The sequence below is a fragment of the Halichondria panicea genome, chromosome 11 (genome assembly GCF_963675165.1).
Source record: "Halichondria panicea chromosome 11, odHalPani1.1, whole genome shotgun sequence".
NCBI lineage: Eukaryota > Metazoa > Porifera > Demospongiae > Suberitida > Halichondriidae > Halichondria > Halichondria panicea.
The window spans coordinates 3,558,373-3,579,246 of NC_087387.1; the positions used below are offsets into that span (position 1 = coordinate 3,558,373).

A 20,874-nucleotide genomic window follows, 5' to 3' on the forward strand; every position below is an offset into this window, starting at 1 on the left:
TCTGCCAAAGACAGTATAGTACAGTACAAAGTAAATCTGCAGTCTTAGAAGCATTATTATATATCTGGAGTCAAAGGTCAATGGTCCATCACGTGCGCAAAAGAGAAACAAGTGATCTAGTGAGCTGAGCTGAGGCACAAGTATTATATTATAGCCATTGCAGTGCTAGATGATGGGCTTGTAGAAAACCGAGGAATATCGAATTACGTATGCATAAGAGGAATATGGCCAACACCACACCTTCACCCTTCTCCAAATGTGTTATGGTAGGAGCTGAAGTAAAGAGCTTTATATAAGCGATAATAATATTATGTTCTACAGAACTTGTGTACCGTAAGACCTCGATTTAAGGCGACACCTAGGAGCTTCAGTAGCCTCGAGACCAGCCGTTCGTTATCTGAAAGAACGCCTGGTCAAGTTCCGATGTAGCACTCGTTACTAGTGGTCCAGGAATTTCTTGGACCGTTAATTGCCCGCACAAGGTGTATTACCCATGAATATCATTTTATGATGCTGTAAAAAACGCTGACTCGGCTAGATGTGCAACTTGACCTGGCGTTCTTTCAGATAACGAACGGCTGATCTTGAGGCTAGAGCTGACCTAAAAATAGCGACAGCTGCATTGACAATTATTTTTTAATGGCGCGTTCTAAATAGAGGTAAATGTATCCACTCCCTAGCCTTGATTGTAGCCCACTGGATAATCAGTGTTTTTAAGCGGCCTGAAATCGAGGCAAGTAGACTCTTTAAAGTTACCTCTAATTAGATGCAACCCTCTAAATATGCGACACCAGGACTTCGATATGATTTTCAACCTCCAAAAGAAGCGACCTCTGGCTTCGTAATTATTAAAAAGTGTCGCTTTAAATCGAAGTCTTACGGTACCCTACTTATTCGCAACACCCTCGATCTTTTCCAATTTTTTGACCCCAGCAACTGCTGCGTTGACAATTATTTTTTTATGTCGTGTCCTAAGTAGAGGTCAAATCATAGCCTCGATTCCTAGATTCACAAGCTGTCACTGTTGCAGGCGAACAGTAGACTGGTCAAACACCGTGTAGGGACTCGTGTTGCACAATTAGCATATCATCTAAGTGGCTGCGGTTTCATGACGTCAGTATACTGCATGTGATACGTAGTGAAACGTTACTATCAATAATCTTGTGGTAACCACATGCGGTTAGTTGCCACAAATATCGTGGCAAACGTTACATGAGTCTCTACACAGAGTTTGACCAGTCTACTGTTCGCCCTCCTGCATGCAATTAGAGAAACTTCAGGACCAGAAACCAGAGTATCACTTGGAGTGGCCTAGCTAACTATTTAAAATTTTCGCCTTAAATCAAATAAGTACAATACTTATTCGATTCATTATGGTAATTTCGCCGGGTTCAACCAAGCCGCAACATTTTGCAATAACAAGATACCGTCTTCTATTTACAGCGCCACTAAAAATTAATTATGATTTTCCAGTTGTGGATAAATAGTATAATTCCACTTAGGCACTAATTGCAATAGAACATAGAGTACTAGTAGCTGCGGCTATCATAGATTCGATTTAAGGCCGTATTACCAGTCCATACTAATTACCTTTCTAACGAGTGCTACAAGCTGCGCTGTGCTAATGCCTCTTGCCTTGTTATGCTTTCGCTAGAGTGTTATAGTAGAAGGAATAAGCTAGACCGGCTGAATTTTGTTGCAAATGGCGTGCCGTAGGGAACATTGATTCTGTCAGGATCTGGATTGTCTCACACATGGGGATGAGCTATATAGAAGCTGTTAGTTTTCGTCACATTGCAACCCTTTCAGGTGGAATAGACACACACACACACACAGTCAGCTTTACCGCATCCCTCGTGCGGCTACGCCTCAAGCCATAATTACCTAAGCGCCAATCCAAAATTTACTGCACGTAATTGGACGAACTTGGCGCTTCTGCAGGCCCTCCCTTTAATTAATTGTCACAACAGTTAAATAAGAGATGAAGTGAAGGAACAAAGAAAGAAAGAGTGGCTGCCCACGTTCATTTTCACTTGTCTACCACTCGTCTATCGCCACGCAACTTAACAACGCAGTCTCTCCTTTTCATTGTATCTTCCTTATTATTACTGTAGGATTGATACTGCATGTAATCTCGTTACCTATCCGTTTCTTCTTGTATCTATATAATAGTTAAGACACTGTTTTGGAGGTGTCAATGGGATTTAGAAGCCCAAAGGCACTGATTTAGTATCCCGAGCGTAGCGAGGGTACTGAAATGGCTGAGGGCTTCTAAATCACATGGACATCGACAAAACAGTGTCTAGCTCATTTAGATACTAGTGCGCATGCGCAAACCGCTTGACTACAATACAATTACTTAACAACGGAATACTAGGTATACCTTAATGTTACTATTGTAGACAGGTAGTAATTTTAGCTTTTTCTCTGCTTTTAGGGTACTAATTTTGGCGGATTTGTAGCAAATTCATTACCGCAATATATCTCAAGATGTACAAGTATGAGTTTTAAGTTATAGTTATAACACGGGCACAAGGGATGTATGGAATATATTGCACTGAAGCACGAGGGCGCCAGCCCCGAGGGCTGAGTGCAATATATGCCATGCAGCCCGAGTGCACGTGTTATAACTAGTTTATATCCCGAGGGCATAGCAACATAACACTGTCCTAGTAACACAATATAAACTGCACAAAAAAAGACAGAGACAACTCTAGACACAGCTCCATCTCTTCTCTCTGCTAGACGCCAGTATCTGCAGCGTATAAGATTGGCATGACCGACGAATGGCTTGACACAAAATTGTTGGAGTTCCAACGCTGAAATCTGCAAAACAGCCCCACCCCACTTCTGGTGCTGCAAAACAGCCCCGCCCCACTTACTGCTGTGCAAAGAAACAGCCCCACCCTACTACTCAGTGAATACATGTATACGTATTTATTTAGCTGCTGGTACATGGTCTACGCTCGGCCTCATAACCAAGCCAAGAAAGCTCGCTTCTACACTGCTGCAAAACAGCTCGTGCCCCCAGCAAAAAGAGCCACTTCTAGTGCTAGGGTGAAGCAGAATTGACATGCATCACGAGGTCGAGGACTAGGTCGATCTAGGAACACAGAATCTTCCACAAAATGAATCTTGGACAATTTTAAAACCTGCATGGTTGCATGGTTGCAAGAAGAAACTCCAGCTGTGCTGAACATTCATTCCTGCATGGCTGGACATACTTTGATACTTGTTATTTCTCATGCGTATTAGTTTAATTTTAATTTAATTGTCTGTCTAATGCCAGAGGGGTGTTTTGTGGTTAGTGCATTATGACTTTGTGGTCAGTGCAATATGACTTTCAGCAGTGCATTATGCTGCATATTGCACTTGGCAACAACGTAGCAACGGGATATAAGGTTGAATGGAAAGTTTGGAGTCAGATACAGATGAAAAAAGGGCTAGCTTGTAGTATACTTCCAAAAGTGAATTAGAAAAAAGAAAAAATTGCGTTTAAAAAAAATTAATTGCGTTTTATTATTAGTGCGTGCTTAATTTAGCGTTAATTACAAATTCGAAAATTAGTACCCGTTTATAATAGTAACAATAAGGTACTAAGTAAATTTGCAGGTATACTAAGTCCCATAGTATACTAGCCTCGGTCCAGGCCGATTTTTTTTTAATAGAAGGAAGTTGAAAAAAACGATCTGGTATTGATTGTATCTGGGCGTGGCAGGAACCGGAAACTAAAGCAGAGATTCTTCACATTTTGTTTCCTGTTTTTTTCTGTAATACTAAAGGTGTACGTAGAGGCATTTTACTCCCGTAAAAGTTACAGTAATGTAGCTCCGTGTCATGTTCTCAATTTATAGCTAGCTAGCTATGGCATGCAATGCGTTGTCTTGTTTGAAGCAAGATGGCCTCACTCTCGTGGCAGAACAGGCCCAGGCTCTCAGGCTCCTGTTTGAGGGAAGGGACGTGTTTATCTGGTTCCCAACGGGGTATGGCAAGTCTCTCTGCTATATCAGTTTTGCTGCCCTTTTTAATGGACTACAAGCTAGGTAGGACCAAGGCTCCTCCTGTTGACAAAAGTGTTGTTTTTGTTAATTGTCTCTCCCCTTGTATCTCTCATCATGAGACTCATGATTGACCAGGTCAGGAGTCTAAACAATAGAGGTGTTTCTGCTGCTATCCTCAGTAGCAATAAAGGAATCGACAAAGATTTGGTTGCCACTGCCAAAGAAGTGTCTTCTGGGAAGTATTTCCTGCTGTATACTGCCCCAGAGGCTGTTGTTGAAGACCACTGTATAGTGTTGTAGGATTCGTTTTACCACAGAGTCAATTTGTATTAAAAAACCACGCCCAGATCACGCCCAAATACAATCAATACCAGACCTAGTAGGCGACCTAGCGTTCAATTGGAGACGGATCGGCCTGGGGTCGAGGCTAATAGTATACCTGCTCTGAGGCACTTTTCCCATGTACTTCCCATGTAGATCTTATGCCAGATCACTGGGTGGTGGGTTGTAAGGGCCGTCCATTGAAGCAGCTCTGGATCTTGTCCTTGTCTATATGATTATTATCAACTAGGTTCAATATACATGTACAGGTCCGCTAAAAACAACTGCTACCGTATATCTTCTAAAAATCAGACACTTTTCTGGGCAATTTTTGGGCTTTTAGTTGTTCTAACACAGCCGACACTCTGGTACTTTAATTTTTTAAATATCCAGACAATACCTTGAAAAGTGAGATATTTCCAAGCAACTTTTTTATAAAAAGTACCCTATCAATCACTTCACCACATAATTATGGTGACTGACTATATAAGTAAGTGACCCACTTGGATGTAATTAATAGCTATAGACACTGTTTGTACATCTATAATTTAGAAGCCCAAAGGGCTGGTTGTAGTATCCCGACGTAGTGAGACTTCTACTAGCCCTGAGGGCTTCTACATCATGTGGAAACTTCCTAAACAGTACGTGTCTAAGCATTTTAGATCATAGCAACCTTGAGTCTCTAGCCAATCAGACTTGAATGTTCTCGCTTTTGCATGTACATGTACATGATTTTCTAAGTTGGATAGAACAGCCAATCAGATTGCAGTATATACAATGTATGGCATTAGAAAATTATGTATCGATAAGAACATTCAAATCTGATTGGCCAGATACTCATGGTTGCTATGATCTAAATTAAATGCTAAAAAATTTTTCCCGTGGGGGTATACATTACACTTATTGTCCACTATAACTATCAATTACTTAGGGCTGTAGGTTTACGATGCCATACAATGTATATACATGTATAAGTTCTGATTCTGATGCAGTGGACGATCTATATACAATAGATTGTAACAGGAGTACATGAATATTCATGTACTCCTGATTGTAATCATGACTTTTAATCTTATAACTCGATCTTTACTCAGCTTGAGATGCCCAGAGCTTCTGGAAGTCACACTATGCATCCATGTTTCTAGACCGCTTACTTTAAGGTACATTGTATGTTGTGTAAATTATAGGTCTTGCATACTTGAACTTTTATTTGACTTGAGTTTAATCCGTATTGTAATACATATTTTTTTGCCTTCACAGCACACTTCACACCACCCATTTCCACGGTTTACAGTTACATTAATTTTGTACATCATTGATACTAATTTCCAGTGCATTCTGTCACACTAACTGTGTTTAAGTTTGCCCAGACATCATCGTTAATTCAAACTTTTGACACCTTGTTTTTTGGTTTATTTTTTCACCCACGTTGGTCACACGTTTCACAACTTTAAGTTGATTTTCCCACACTGCTCAAGATAACCAAATACTAAGGTACAACCATGTGTACATGTATTTAATGTAGATGTACCTTGAGTTAGAACTGAAAATCACTGTTTGTAAATAAATAGTTACCTGTTTTTTATGTTCCGAAGCTCTGGAACAGCGTAATTTTATACTTCTGTGTTGTTTGTTATTGCAGACAATGTCATTAACACACCCTCAATCTCCTCATGGTCCGATTCTCAACCATGAGATATCCATGATGCCCAACTCCATTACACCTGTTCTAGGGCAGTCTGCCTTCATGCCAGATGCCAACCTGGAGGTACATTGTACATGTATGTGTAATTAATTGCTAGTGAATGAATTTTGTTGTCAAAAATCAATTAGGGAAATCTAATATTCTACCCTAAGTGAATTACAGTAGAACCTCGATTATCCGGCCCTCGATTATCCGGAACCTCGATTATCCGGCTTGACTTTTTTTATTTTATCAGATTACATAATTCATAAAATGGGCGTGTCCCTAAAATGCCATGCGCGTTGCAGTTGTTACCATGGAGACATGCCTGCTTTTCTTTTGCGCATGCGCAGACAACCATGTGACACTGCTGTTCATCAATAAAGTGGGTGGATCAAGGCGTGGTTTATCTATTCGATTATCCGGCATATTCACTTATCCGGCCTGCTTCTGGAACCAAGGTGTCCGGATAATCGAGGTTCTACTGTACTTTTGTATATGTAATTGCCATACACCATAAATGTACTTTGTCAAACAAAATATACATGTATCTGCAGATTTTGATTGTAGCCCTGGCTATGAGTTATTATGTTTTGGTATGCGCATGTGCAAGCGAGGTGTTAGCCTCGTTCCCAGGCCGATTTGTCTCTAAAATAACGCTAGGTCGACAACTAGGCCTGGTATATGGGCGTGTCTTAAATTAATATCTGAAACACAGCTAGAGAAATGACAAGATAATACATGTAGTATGCAATCTATGTCTAGGTAGATCAAGCTAAATGGCCTCCAAGTTACTTGTCTGCAGCAACTGGTAGCACAGAGGAACCATACAAAATCTCCCTTCAACTGCAGTGGACAGCTTGGACCTGATGCTCATTGAGGGAGGCCTTCTTGCTCAACTTCTTATTTGACACAACTTGATAGCTACTTACTTAGCGCTTTCTTCAAGACATAATTTGTAACATGGAGTTATTTTTGTGATTACGGTAGCTTTTACGTTTATTGACAAAGGCAGCTTTTATCATGGGTGTTAATCAAGTAAATACGGTACATGTATTCGCAGAATTTTTGGGCTGCAGAAATTTCTAGCTATACGATAGTTCAGCTCTGCACTAGAACGCTAGCTATTGGTAGCTGCTGCAAGAATGAGAAGAGAGCTGCAAGGCTCTGATTTTAGACTTGAAGTTTTGGCATCGATCGTACAACAATCGTGGTCGATCATTACCCACCCTTCGAGTTTCCCTGTGATTCTAGATTCTTCCTGCATGCAGCAAAATTAATCAATGCACAAATGTTCATAATGTGTGCATAAAAGCTATTGATAGCTTTATGTTATGTTGCTTTGGCACCTCCACCGAGGCATCAGCACCCGCGGTGCTTTCATTGGCTCTGCACTAGATTGCTATAGCTACAACAGTGAGAATTAAGAGAGCAAGGCTCTACTGATGCAGAATGCAGCTATTAGTTTTAGACTTCGTACTTTGGGCATATCGTTTTAGCAACAATCATGATTAATCTCTTCGCACTCTTTGAGTTTCCCTGTGATTAGCCTGGTGCAAAAATCATGATTTCGTATTAGCAATAGCTAGTAGTCATGTAGCTTTGACACATCCACCGAAGCATCAGCACCAACGGTGCTTTCATTTACTGACGTTTTGTTAGATGTTTCCCTAGATTCCGTGGAGTGAGTATAAGCGTTTATGCGTATGCCCACAGTCACCTATGCAATCGATGCGTGTACCAGGCGCACTTTTCTCCTTCTGTGTTTGGGAACAAGACTACCTTAATCCTCAACCATTTTTGGACAATACCATGTATACTGTCGTCTCCCTTCATGTTTAAACTTGTGCAGACAGGCAAATATTCATGTAGCTAAGCTTGCAGTAATTATCAGTCAAGAGTTCATGTACGTTGGTTTGTCAATTTGTTTGTCCAGCCTAAAATAACTCTTCTCAGTCGGCCCCAGCAATCAATAGGTGGTGCTGTTGATCCATCCATAGCTGGGCTCGTGCCACCAAGAACCCTGGAAAGGTACATAATTTCAATCTTCAGAGAATTTTCAATTTGCTTTGTTTTGCAGCTTTGCCGCCACAGGGTTTGCAGGAAGAGCTGCCAGAGGTACATATAGGTTTGCTGTCGTACACATTTAGCTTCTCTGTCTTTGCATGTACATATGTTTGTTCTGGATCTCATGATCGTGTGTACCAATTTTACATATTAACCAAATTTGGTTGCAGGCGATTACTTTGACACAGAAGACCCATCTGTTAATCTTCATGATTTTATCATCAACTCCATGCAAGTTAGTTACTCGTTATCCCTGTACTTAGCACACTTTCATGATTATGCCTCGAGGCGTAGCGATTACTTTGACCTCTAAAAAAAACTTGAAGTTGTACTTGTTGCTTACTATAAGCCAGCTTCCATGCTCATACAACACTCTAAAGGTTATTATACATGTAGATTCATGTCAACAGCCGAGGGTTAGCACTTCAGTACTCTGCATGTACACTGCCAGAAGCAGCCCTTATGAAATCTGACCTAATTGCAGTGATCCACCCCTTTTTTATTATTATTCGAAATGCAAAATACAATGTACTTATTGTTCTCCACATGTACTGTATGCCATTTTCTTGTGAGAAATGTTCATTAAGCTCTCTTACAGTCCCAGAAGAACCGGGTTGTGCTCATAAAGCTGGAAGAAGAATTTGTAAGCTATGTTCAAGATGTCAACCGTAATGAGCCATTGAAACTTCCACCGTGGGACTCCTACCACAGAATGTTGGCTCACAGGTGTAGGACTATCAAAATACTTTTAGAGCAAAATTAAAAGTATCGTTGTGGAAAAATAAGTCGTCATTTTATTGTGTTTTGACTTACAGAGTAGCAGCATATTTTGGTCTGGAGCACAATGTTGACCCAATGGACAAGATGTGTGTTATTGTACACAAGGGACCCAACACAAGATTGTGAGTCTCAAATATGTTTAGTGTTGTTGGTTTTGCTTACATGCACGTATGTCATTCTCACGTATGTGTATATGTATAATACCAGCTTCATGATAGAAAAAAAATTTTTTTAGTCCGCAACGACGCTTTGGAGAATGCACAGTAAAAGCTCAAGACGAGTCGGAATCTTCTGAACCTAAGCATATTCTAAAGAGGAAAGAAGTGGCTGAGGTTAATACATGCATAATTATTATACATCCTTTAAAGTGAATGCAAACTGTTACTGTACCTTGATTCACTTGGTGTTGCATGGCTTGGGTGCCAATAAGTTGCACCACGCTTATTATTTGGTAAAAGTATTTTGCACTGTGTACAAATACAAGAAGTAAGCATGTGACGTACTCTTATTACATGTACATTGTATATACAATAGCTGGAGACTATTCTTGGCTCCTCCTCTGACCTCTCCGGTCTAAAGTCATTCAAGAGCTTTGAGGAGCGTGAAGAAGAATATGAGAGAGCCAGAGCTCGAATATTCAGCCAACAGTCACCGCTGGAAACAAAGGAACCGTCAGTTGTCTTTGACCTGGAAACACCCTCTGCTCTCACTCGCCGTAAATCTCGGTTCGTACTAGTTCTTCACAAATAAGTTTGTACGTGCATGACTATATTAATAATACATGTTCTGGTATAATTACCGTATAGCGTGTACATTTCGAGGGAATAAATGTTCACAGTTTTCGTTGATTAAGGTTAGGATATAGTGTTTGCTCATTAATTATTCATAGAAGTGTTTGTATGAATGCAGGCAATGATCATGTTCATACTCAGCTAAAACTGTCTGTTTTTTCTCTGTGTACTACATGTACATGAAGAGTACAAAATAGCCATCAGAGATCCGTTGTAGACACTAGCTTATTTCTGCGCCAGTTTTCTACAGCTGCAGAGGTCATGGATGGACATACAAGAGCTCTATAAAAAGATATATACTTACCTTAGAGGCCAAATGTTTAGTGTAATACTTGTTCTGTCATATCTGCTCTTTTGTACTATCAATACTCAAAAATGAGCCAAAAATAAGCAGTAAAGTGAGCGCTGCAGCTCCAGTGTCTTAATTCTCTATGAAATTTTATATCTGGCCCTACCCCATACCTCGATCATGCTTAAATAGGACATGATCATCAGCTAAGAAGGTAGAAAACTGACGCAGAAGTTTTGTAGCTAGCTAAATTTGTTGTACAGAGGCTGAGCGGGAACGCCCACTTTTCTTACCTGGGCAAAACACTACCGTATAGCTAGTAATTTTCGGGGGACAAAATATTCGTGGTTGAGCAGTATTTAGTCATTTCGTGGATATTATTTTCGTGGTTGCTGCTTGCACTGCAGGTAAAGGTAGGCAAGATCGCTTCATTTGTGGCAGCCAAAAAAATATTAATAGTAGCAGCTAGCTTCATGTACGTAGCTACTAGGTACAGGTAGCAGCTTGTTAGTACTTCACAAAGACTTTCTCGTGGCATAGTTCATGTTTATGCAGGTGAAAAGAACTTTTGATGACAAACTAAAGGTTGTTGAGCTAATAAACGCCTCTCTCGAATTGTAGCCTCCTCTTCCAGTAAAATGAAACATTTAGTAGCTGCGGCTCCTGATCAAGCATATACGGTATCCGCACCCCTTTGTTACAGAGACTGGTCGGATAACTATATGTATGCTCGATAAGGGAATGGATAAGCCACTCCTAGTTCTGTACATGGATCCACTCACTTATTTGTGATAAACAGCACTTAATTCATTCAGTATCATATCCCTTACAGAAATGTAAAGTGCGCTACATGTGTGCTGCGCATAAACGCTATATAAACGCTGCACACATGCACACTAGTTCTGTGCATATCCAGCATTAGTTATGCATGTATGCACAATGTATGCTGCACCTTGATATTTGGCCACATGCGCGAAACAAGTGCAGGAAGAGAGCGAACAGTAATATGCAATACGTGCACTATATGTGCGTGATATGTATGCAGACTGCATCCATGCTGCATGTATGATTTGCACACATTCTGCTTGTATGTGGCTGTGTTCATTCCACCCCTAGGCATGCATGCCACATGCAAGAAATTGTGTTTGTGCATCTATCCTGCTACCATTGGGAACACAGTGTTATTTTGCGTACTTTCTAGTACACATGCCACTTGTATGCATAAAACATTAAAAGCAGCTGCACATACTGCTATGGTTACATGTGTGCCCGATGTGAGCAAATTGCATACATGCATACTTATGTATGTAGCATGTGTATGTGGCATGTGTACAATTCAATTCCACATTTTGGCTACGTGTGCCTGATATAAGCAATCTGCATAATTTATATGCACAAAAATTGTATGTTGCATACGTGCAGTTAAAGCGCAACGGCTTGCACTCTTAGTGCAACCATCCCGCGCTCTACCTATGTGCTGCACTTAAAGCAACATGTGTGTAGCACATGTGCTGCGCTTAATCATTTTTGTAAGGGATGTGCCATATAATTACCGTATACCGTACGGCATCCCTTTGCGAATGAGCCAGATCAGTAGAAAATTTGACCCTTTGCGATGTAACTATTGCGTTCTGGCGAGGGTTGTGTACCATACCATTTTAGGTTTTTGCGATTTTATTGTTGCGAAGTGATCAAAGTTTGCAATGTTTGATGTTTGCAGAACATTTTAGTAGTACGGTAGCAGGAAACGTTCACTAAATGGCTCGAGAGCCCCCAGAAGAAATGTTTGCGGCTGTAGTAGTCGCGTTTGAATGCCAACACCCACCAACAAGTTTTGCGTGCAAAATACCGATGTTTGGTAACTTCTACCCTTTTTAATTTTCGTGACGAAACAAAAAACGCGGAAATTTCCCACTACACAGTATATGCACATGTATACATGTAGATACAAAAGGAATCCCAGGCACGTAGGGGGCCACAGGTTGTAATAGTATAGTCCGGATGAGTCACTCACCTGGCTGCCAAATCACTGCATTTACAGCGTGGATGTCCTCCAACCAACCACCTGCAACGTTGGCTATAGCTAGTTAGCTCTACACGTCTTGAATTCAAATCTGATTCTACATGCGTCCACTACAACCCTTCCATACAAACCCAGAGGAGGCTGGAACCACTTAGCCTTGAGGTCACTAATTGGATTTCTCCTTGCAGAGCCTAGTTGTTTGAGCCTGTAAGTTAAAAAAGTTAGGGGGGGGGGGGGGGTCAAATTTTTTTTTCGCCATTTTTGCTCAGGAGATACAATCAAAAGTTAGTGCGCTATTAGCCTTGATTCATGTGCGGCTTGTTCTCGAGGTCATCACACGCTGGCTTTGATACTTTTATGCAAAATTGACAAAAATAAAATTTGTCCCCTGCCAAAATAACATTTTAAGACACTAAAAACTGTAAGACTTAGTGACCTTAATTAGTTAAGGTCAAGTATTTCCAGCCTCCTTCAGTCTGTGCAAAACCCCAGGCTTCCTTTCTGAGTCTGCATTGATCCTTTAGTCTCAGTGTATGTCTGACATATCACTGCAACAATACCGTTCCCAAAGCCCTACCACAGCTTTGGATGAGGTTCGCATCAGTAAAACCAAATGTCAGCATCCCTGTTAGGTGCTGGTGGCTTTCATACCGTATGTACAATTTGTACATATAGCTCTAGCTACTACTGTTTTTACGCCAGTTGTGAGACAGGTTGTTATGTACAACCAACTTTAAGCAGAGGTTTGTGCTCGTACTGCATTGTTGCAATTACGTACCTGTGTACATAGCCATGTACAGTGTACGTAACATGTGTACTGCTCTTAATTTGTGTGTTTGTAGCTTTGATGTACTGCAATTTTTCAATTGCAGGTTTCTCCCAGCCATTATGCAGCATCGCCGAGCTGCAAGTGATACCACTGCTTTCTTGTTTAAAGGTGGACTAGCTGATTTGCTGAATGAAAGCCCAGCTGGTGATCATTCTAGCCCAAGCATCACACCAATGCTTTCACATCTCAATAAATCTACTGGTAGGCGATTGTCTTATACATTTTCTGGAAGTACATGACTGTATTGCTTGCAAGCTACTGTCTAAAATCAGTTTTCGTCCTTGATAGATGCCATATCACATACTGTTGTGTCCTGTCAAGATTTCAATCAGCCCCCAGCAAAACAGTTGTCGCCCCATCCTCCAAAGAAATTATCACAGGTACACAAGTAAACTTGTGAAATCCATAGTTGTATGTAGGTTCTTACTGAATGATGCTGTGGAACCTCCCTGTATTAGTATCAAATCAGTGTTAGTCACAATGTAAAAATTAAGACGATTCATTGTTTTCAGTGTGTACATGTACATGTAGGTCATTTTTGTTGTTACAGCACAATGCAGTTTTGCACTCTCCTCCAAAGCTCAGCAAATCTCTTTCAGACTATCAGCCATCCCCTGCATATGAACCCAATGCGACAACTGATTTGTCTTCCGGTGCTGCACCATTTCAGTCTCTACAGGTAATTGACAGCTAATATTTTAGTTAAAATATGTTGGTGCTATGACTGAGATAAAAATAATGCACACATAGATCAAAATTTGCAGTGTAGTCATCTATTTTCTTTGTTTTGGTTAGATGTTCTCGGGGCTTACTTTGATATGTTTGCTGATTATATACAAGACTCGATCATGATCCATACATGTACATGTAAATCCACTTTGATTTGTATGCCTGACATTCAGTGTGTTTGTATATTAATTATGATAATCACAATGCCTCAGGAACAGCCTCACTCATAATTAGCTGTTTGTTGAGATGTACATGTATACAGGGTGGTCCAATGATGCCATCAGAGTATATGGGTCTATCTTGTTTACCCATATACATTGTATGCATACTGTATATGTGCATATATATAATTGGGTCAAATATATGCATCTATGATTACTCAATGGTGTACTGGGCATACAGCCCACGCCATCAGAGTATAATGGTCTATCTTGTAATACCCACGGCATATGGATCTATGTACATGTATAAGTGCATATATACCCATTGGTCACCCAATGGTGTACGGCGCCCATAGCCCTCTCCCAGAGCACCTATAGAACCATAGTATATGTGGCATACCAGTGGGTCACCCAGTGGTGTAAAAGCTTACTATACCCAGTGCAGCAAGCCAATACATCAAAATGTATACCCTAGTCGCAGAAGGCTAATTTTCCATATATTGTGGTTTTGAAGAATGCAATGAAAGGTCAAAGGTTGCAATTAAATATTGGGTCTCTTCTCTCAAGCTGGTTCGTCTGGGGGTGCTATAGCTCAACCGATTTCTGTTGTGATTATAAGGAGGATCAAACTAGTGGTAGTGCATGTATACATGTATTACCAGGGGCGCGAGAGTGAGCTCAGTTTTACATATGTACGTAAAACATAGGGCCATGTGGTGTTTTAATGAATGACCTTTTGATCCTGGAATTCCTTCTCTGGTGCAATATGCTGTACGTGTCCTCACAGATTAAGTACACTTCTTAAACAAAACAAAAAGATGTTCTTAAAATGGCTGACATAGCCAAAGAAAACAGCGTCTTGTGAGCTTTCAGTAGCCTTTTTTCTTAGTGTGGCCCTGCATATATAGTTAATAGCTACAGTAGACTGCACCTAAGCTGTTTATTAAAAGTGTCTATTCGAGCCATGAAAATTAATGGCTACTGCGTTTCAGCTGGACTGCCAGCTCATTCTAGCTGCAAAAGATCACTAGATCTAGCTAACAGTTTCCGTAACCTTACTGTTTATACATGTAAATGTGTATAGTCATGTAGTTTGCATTACTGGCCTCTCTTTTACAGAGTGGAGTGCCTGTCATGTACCAACAGCAAGGGGCAATGATCGCTGACCCCAACTGGTACCCATATCAACAGATGATGGTCTATCAGGTACCTCAAGGCTATATCCCAGCCCCCCAGTACAACCCGTTTGGTCAGACAATATTCCAACCTGGTCAGCTCTATGCCGTTAATCAACCCTATCCCTCTATGGCAGCAGGTAACCATTGTTGAGCCACGTATGCATGAACAATGTACATGTACATGTTTGCTCAAATTGTGGCTGACCCTCTGCGCAACATACAGTGTCACGTACATGTAATAAGACAGGCTATACACTAACTCAGTGCAGTTAGTCGTTTTATGTACAGGCATTAGTTACATGCACTGTAACAGTTTCATAGTACGGTATCTCTTTTCTTCCTAGGTGGTGTACCTCCTGGCACAGTGCTTGCCCCAGGCAAAGATATCCATACCCCAGTTCAGAGTGCTATAGTTCGTCCTCGAGGAGGCTATGAGCAGTTCTCCTCTCCTACTCACCCTGCTGGCTTAGCTCTGGTCAGGCCCATTCCCCAGCAGGCTGCTCCTATTAGGGTACATTATGCATGTATTATGTGTGAATTTTTTCTACCCCTATGCGAAAAAGTGTGCATGTACAGGGTGTCATACAGCGGTCGGGGGGGGGGATCAATATCCCCCTCCAGGGTTCTGCCCAGAAGATAAAAAGTGGTTGGTGTAAATTTTTCAATTGACCTTTGAACTCATTGACAACTCGTAATAATTGTATGTCATTAAACATTATCTCATAGTAGACATACGGGTGCATGGAGTTGTGTTCTGAGTGCCAAGGCTCTTTTTATGCTTCTGGTTAGCTATAGCTGCCGCGTGCAAGTTCAAGCTTCTAGCTTTTGCTCGCTTTTATTTGACAAAGAAGCAATAATCTGCCACTAAGATATTGTTGTGTGAAGTGAAGGCTATCCATGCTATAAAAGCAGTACTATGGTACCCCGGTGAGTAGATTATCCTGTCACAAACAAACCAACAGACTACTATACCCGTGGCCACCCATGCTCTCTTCTGGTAACTAGAGCACTGAAGTGCTAACCCTCGGCTGTTGACATGATCTATAAAAATCGGAGGAGTAAAAAAGCAGCAACAACCTACTTAATAGAGACTGGTAAAGGATCGCTTTGGCTGCAAATATGTGATCTACCTCGAGTAAAGGTCGCGTGTAAAGCTAGGCACCGTGCAAGTTCAAGCTTTTTAGCGTCTTAGCTTTTGCTATCGTTTATACGACAACAAAGCTTTATCATTGAAATCTGCCATTTTTAAAACTAATAACTTGTTGCGTGGAGGCATCCATGCTGTAAATGCAGTGTGTATGGCATCCAGGTGAGTAGACTCGCATAATTACAAACAGACAGACAAACAAACCAACATACTACTATACCTGTGGCTGCTTACGCGCCCCGGGTAACAAACAACCAACAGACTACTATACTCGTGGCTGCCCACGCGCGCCTCGTGTAATTATCTGTGTAGGTACGGGTAGTCTGAGCTTTGTATGTAGTAAGTATGATTCGAGAGGAGGTACGGCATGCTCAGAATTTTCATTTTCATAGCACTCACGTGCTGCTATTTTTGCTGAGTGCACAAAAGCTATTGCAGGTTATGACAACTCAGCTTCCTAACACTAAAAAGCAAGGATGGGCGTAATTTTCAGTATCATAACAACAATGTATACTTTCAGTGTAACCTTCCATAGGTGGCTGCCAAAACTGTTGGACCGTGGGGCTCACCTATTCATCAACCATATGCTATTCATCAGCCAGTAGTTGTGCAGCCGCATGGTGATCAGTCGGCTTATACTACCATTGTTCCTTATCCCCAAGACATCAATACTTCTCAACTGGCAGACCAAGTGGAGGCCTCACTGCACATTTCAGGTTGTTGCATGCTTATAGTTAATTATTTACTTTACATGTACATGTAAGCGTGTATACTATACAGCAGCTTACTGACAACTAATATACGCACATGTACATGTGTAAATGATTGCAGAGTCTGATGGTCATATTTCCTCTGAGACTTTCAAGTCCAAGCCGTCTGAGTCTACAATCACCTCTCACAATAATCGTTACTCATCCTCTGTGACTATGATGGGCTCATCATCCCAGGTCGACGGTGTTTACACATTCAGCAATGCAACAGCAGGTGGAGTCACTCATAATGTTTTAGGGGGCCCAATGGTCAGCCCCACTCTCCCTCGTGGGCCAGTGCAGTTTATTCCTCACCAACTACCCGTAAGCAAATTAAGCTCTGTGATCAACTTATGTCCAGTTGTACAAAATAATGTCGTTTGTGTGTGCAAGATTCATGTACTTTGCCGTACTTACAATGGAAGTTAAGGCACCTGCTTGGCCGGCGTAGTCGCTCTATATATTAATTTTATTGCTTTAGTTCATCTACTCTCTTTCGTGTCTTTTATACTGTTATTGGCTCTAATAATGGCAAACATGCCGAATATGTTTGTAATCGTACTGTGTGTGCTATAGCATCCACTGTATGGAGGTGGGCCTGAAGGTGCTTTTGTGAGTCCTGGCTCTCAGGGCTCAATCATTCGTTATCCAGCTGGATTTTCACCACAATCTTCCTCTCCTGGATATCATTCTACTTCTGGTGTGTTTGCGTTTTCTACCCCAATTAGTAGTTCTGCTACATGTATATGTTACTGTATGTCGGCCTTTCTTACTTTGTAAGTTGAATAGAACATATTTTACGTTGTTTCCTCCTTGACAAGAACACATTCTTGTTGTACATGTTACGTACATGTACATGTTGCTCATCTTTGTACATGTATATGTAGGTCCTTTAAACTTTGCACCTGGTGTCCTTCAAGCCCGACCTCAAGGTGTTTTTTCTCCATCAAGTAGCGGACTCACACACAGTCCTGTTCAGATTCTAGGTAACCACGGTTATGTATTTTTATTTTTAATCTAGGAGTTAATGTGTACAAACACTATAATCCTTCTATCATTGTTCGATAGGATCATAGAAATCCAACACTCTTTGTTTTACTCAGGTCACACCCTTGGTACTAGTTTGTTTTCCCCACCTCCCTCCACATCTTCCCGCCCTGCTCTGTTTAGTCATTCATTTATTGGGAAAGGAGATGGACCCTGTCATCCACCCATTGGAACTGGTAAGCGCAGTAAAACGTCTGCATTTGCACTGCAGAAGATACAATGAATGCAGCCGTGTACATGCAGCGCTTACAGTATGTACGTACATGTGTATATAGCTGGCTATAGAAAGTAGTGTGTTTCTGGAAGTTGCATACACCTGCATTAAGTTTAACTGCGCGTATCTGCTATCTTAGTATTACAATGTAGTATGTCATATGGCATGTACAGTATAATTGCCGAGCGGGAAGCGAGGCGAATAATCTTACTACCTGATTCTGGCCCACGTAGATATATATATGTCTGTCACGAATGTGGGTTGGGCTCTCCCCGGGGGCGCTATAAGGCAATAAAGAAGCAAACGATGCACTTGCCTAGATGGGCGTGGCCACTTCGTACTACAATTTACTACAACTCTGCAACTGAGCCAGCAACTTTCTCTGCTCAGATCACATAGGCTAGCTGTCTCTATATAGCTGATGTCTGTGCATCAAACACATAGATCTAGTCTGTATGCAGTGTGCACAGGTACTGTGACTTACAGCAATTTCTCGGCAAGCACAAGGGAGAGACAGAAGAGCCAGCTAGGCGACAGCAGGCAGATCAGCAAAGGTCATTATAATTATTAGAGGTATCTGTAATCACAAAGTAGATCTATACTGAAACAGTGTCATGCCTGACATGACGTTTTTATGTTAGTGGTTCCTAGCTCACAACAAACGTGGATCTAATACTAGACCTAACACTACACATCACACTTCCAACAGGACAAGTCGACTGCATGTCTGATCCTACAGTTATTTTCATTTAGCTATTACTATCAAACATAAAACAAAATCAGAGCTTCCCGCGGGGCGCCTGCGTATATACATGTATATACGTATGCCCTAGTAATAATGTTATTGTTTGTTACTAAACTTGTGTATGGAGGCACTTCTATTTCGTGGATTGGCCTCTAAAAGCATTTTCGTTGCACAATGTTCGCGGAATGACTTACCGGAATCCACAACTTTAAATCTTTGCTTGTTATAGCAGGTAATTCTAATTAAAGAACAATTTTCGTGTAGGATTGCTACCCACGAAATCCGCGAAAATTTAGCGCTATATGGTATTGCATGACGGTACACTAGCATTTCTGCATACTTTCTGCTTTGGGAAACCTACGGAGTGTTTAGAAGCACGGCCAGCTCCCTGCTGCTACGGTACACATTATATCTTTGCTGTTGCTCCTAATATTGCCCTCATTTGGAATGCACATTGACAATGAAGTCACTCAATATTCATTGCTCAAGGTATGAATTATTATATAATGGTGTAACAAATAATATTGACTTCTGGCTCTCTCCTGTTCACTTGTTTCCATGCTTTTGAGTGCTTTTCCCTGGCCAATCCTAGCAATCAATTGCAAAATGAATGTGTGTTTTTGATACATAATTATGTACTGCAGGTGCCATTCCAGAGAGCCCTGGTCTAATGCAGAGTTATAATAGTGCATCTGGAAACGGATCACAGTCTAGTCCACTACCACCGCGTCTGTCTATGCAGGGGCGATCTCAGAAAGGTGGAGCTAACAGGTAATTATTTCCCAGTAGTGAATAATTATGGGATATGCCATTATTACTCTACGTTCATACAAGTAGAACCTTGGTTCCAGAGGATTATAGAGGCAAAGGCGTTCCCCGAGGGGAGGGAAGTTGACCCCCGCGACCCCTAACTACATGTAATTAGTTATGGGTTACTATAGATGGGTTTTGAGCCCAAATTAAGGGGAATTCCCCTTAATTAACCCCCTACCAGAATAGATAAACTACGCCTTGATCCACCCATTTATTGGAGCTAATTTAGTGCATGTGCAGAAGATATACAATGCCTGTATCCATGCCTGTATCCATGGGAACAACTGTTAATTCGTATGCGCATTGAAGGAAACGCCCATTTTTAGAGAAAATTGCCCAGCCAGATATTTACATTGCTTGTGTTATTATTACCATGTTGTGTAACACAATGCAACAGTTACTGTGTCGGTACTTAACATGCAGTCAGAAAAATCATATCATACTATCACAGGTATCAGAACCAACGTCATCCTGCCAATCGTAGTAGCAAGCTAGGGTCACAGGAGATAGGTGGAGGAGTGTCTATTGAGCAGATGAGCGGTGCTTCAATACCCGGGAGGAAAGAGGCTCTCCTTCCTACTCCCCCCTCCCATCACATAGTCAAATTAGATACCAACCTCACATGTAAGAACCCATTCAAAATGACATTATGTTACATACTTTGCACTGAGTTGCTCTTCCTTTCCCCTATAGGTGGTGTGCCATTGAACGTCATGGAACTGCTTAGCTTTCCTCCAGATGGATCTTCTGAAATGGTCCAAGTTATCCAAGTAAGCGAGCTCTGTACTTTATCGTTACTGGATTCTACATGCATGTATTGTCCTTAGTTGTTTGCTGTGTTGTGTGCACTCTTGTCACAGAAATGTTTACAGGTCCTGAAGGACATGGGTGTGACAGAGACAAAGGCTGGTGTTATGCCCAAGAACGGAGAAAGGGTAATGGTTGCTGTATTTGAAGATTCTGAAAGTGCGATGAATGCATTGCAAATCAAGCATGCTATGTTCGTTTTATCCATACCAGGGAACAATCATGCCAAGTTTATCCTGTCTCTTTTGTAATCATTAATGTTTAATGTTCATAATAATAATCATGCATGTAGCTGGCAATTTTAAGAGATTCCCACGACACTCTTTATCACCTTTTACTATGCACGTTTCCTAACTGTTGCATGATTTCAGATGCAGCATAACTTTGTGGTTACTCAGTAAAAAATTGTTTTGTAGTGTGCTTGTTTTGTACTAACTATTAATTTTGTTGTGTTATACAATCATCACTGCTTTGTTGTGCTGGACATTTCCTGTCAATG

The 20,874-nt window shown here is 41.1% G+C and overlaps 1 protein-coding gene across 1 annotated transcript; it reads left to right on the forward strand.

The window, feature by feature from the left end:
* The first annotated feature begins 79 nt into the window (after positions 1-79).
* On the forward strand, positions 80-20,861 carry LOC135343659 (R3H domain-containing protein 1-like). The gene is made up of 25 exons (XM_064540628.1): positions 80-266; positions 5,417-5,482; positions 5,583-5,816; positions 5,965-6,090; positions 7,943-8,037; positions 8,087-8,124; positions 8,244-8,308; positions 8,672-8,799; positions 8,889-8,975; positions 9,089-9,185; positions 9,388-9,578; positions 12,829-12,986; positions 13,074-13,165; positions 13,336-13,464; positions 14,795-14,990; positions 15,198-15,364; positions 16,536-16,716; positions 16,832-17,073; positions 17,326-17,449; positions 17,637-17,735; positions 17,853-17,972; positions 19,400-19,526; positions 20,020-20,192; positions 20,262-20,338; positions 20,441-20,861. The coding sequence occupies exons 4-25, from the start codon at positions 5,968-5,970 to the stop codon at positions 20,624-20,626; spliced, it is 2,895 nt and encodes a 964-aa protein (XP_064396698.1). The 5' UTR covers positions 80-266; positions 5,417-5,482; positions 5,583-5,816; positions 5,965-5,967; the 3' UTR covers positions 20,627-20,861.
* The last annotated feature ends 13 nt before the right edge of the window (positions 20,862-20,874 follow it).

Excerpts from the sequence above, each read along its gene's own strand:
- LOC135343659 (XM_064540628.1), top strand. The coding sequence starts at position 5,968 with ATGTCATTAACACACCCTCAATCTCCTCATGGTCCGATTCTCAACCAT. Across the intron at positions 8,976-9,088 it reads AAGGGACCCAACACAAGATT|TCCGCAACGACGCTTTGGAG; the intron begins GTGAGTCTCAAA and ends AAATTTTTTTAG. Across the intron at positions 14,991-15,197 it reads CTATCCCTCTATGGCAGCAG|GTGGTGTACCTCCTGGCACA; the intron begins GTAACCATTGTT and ends TTTTCTTCCTAG.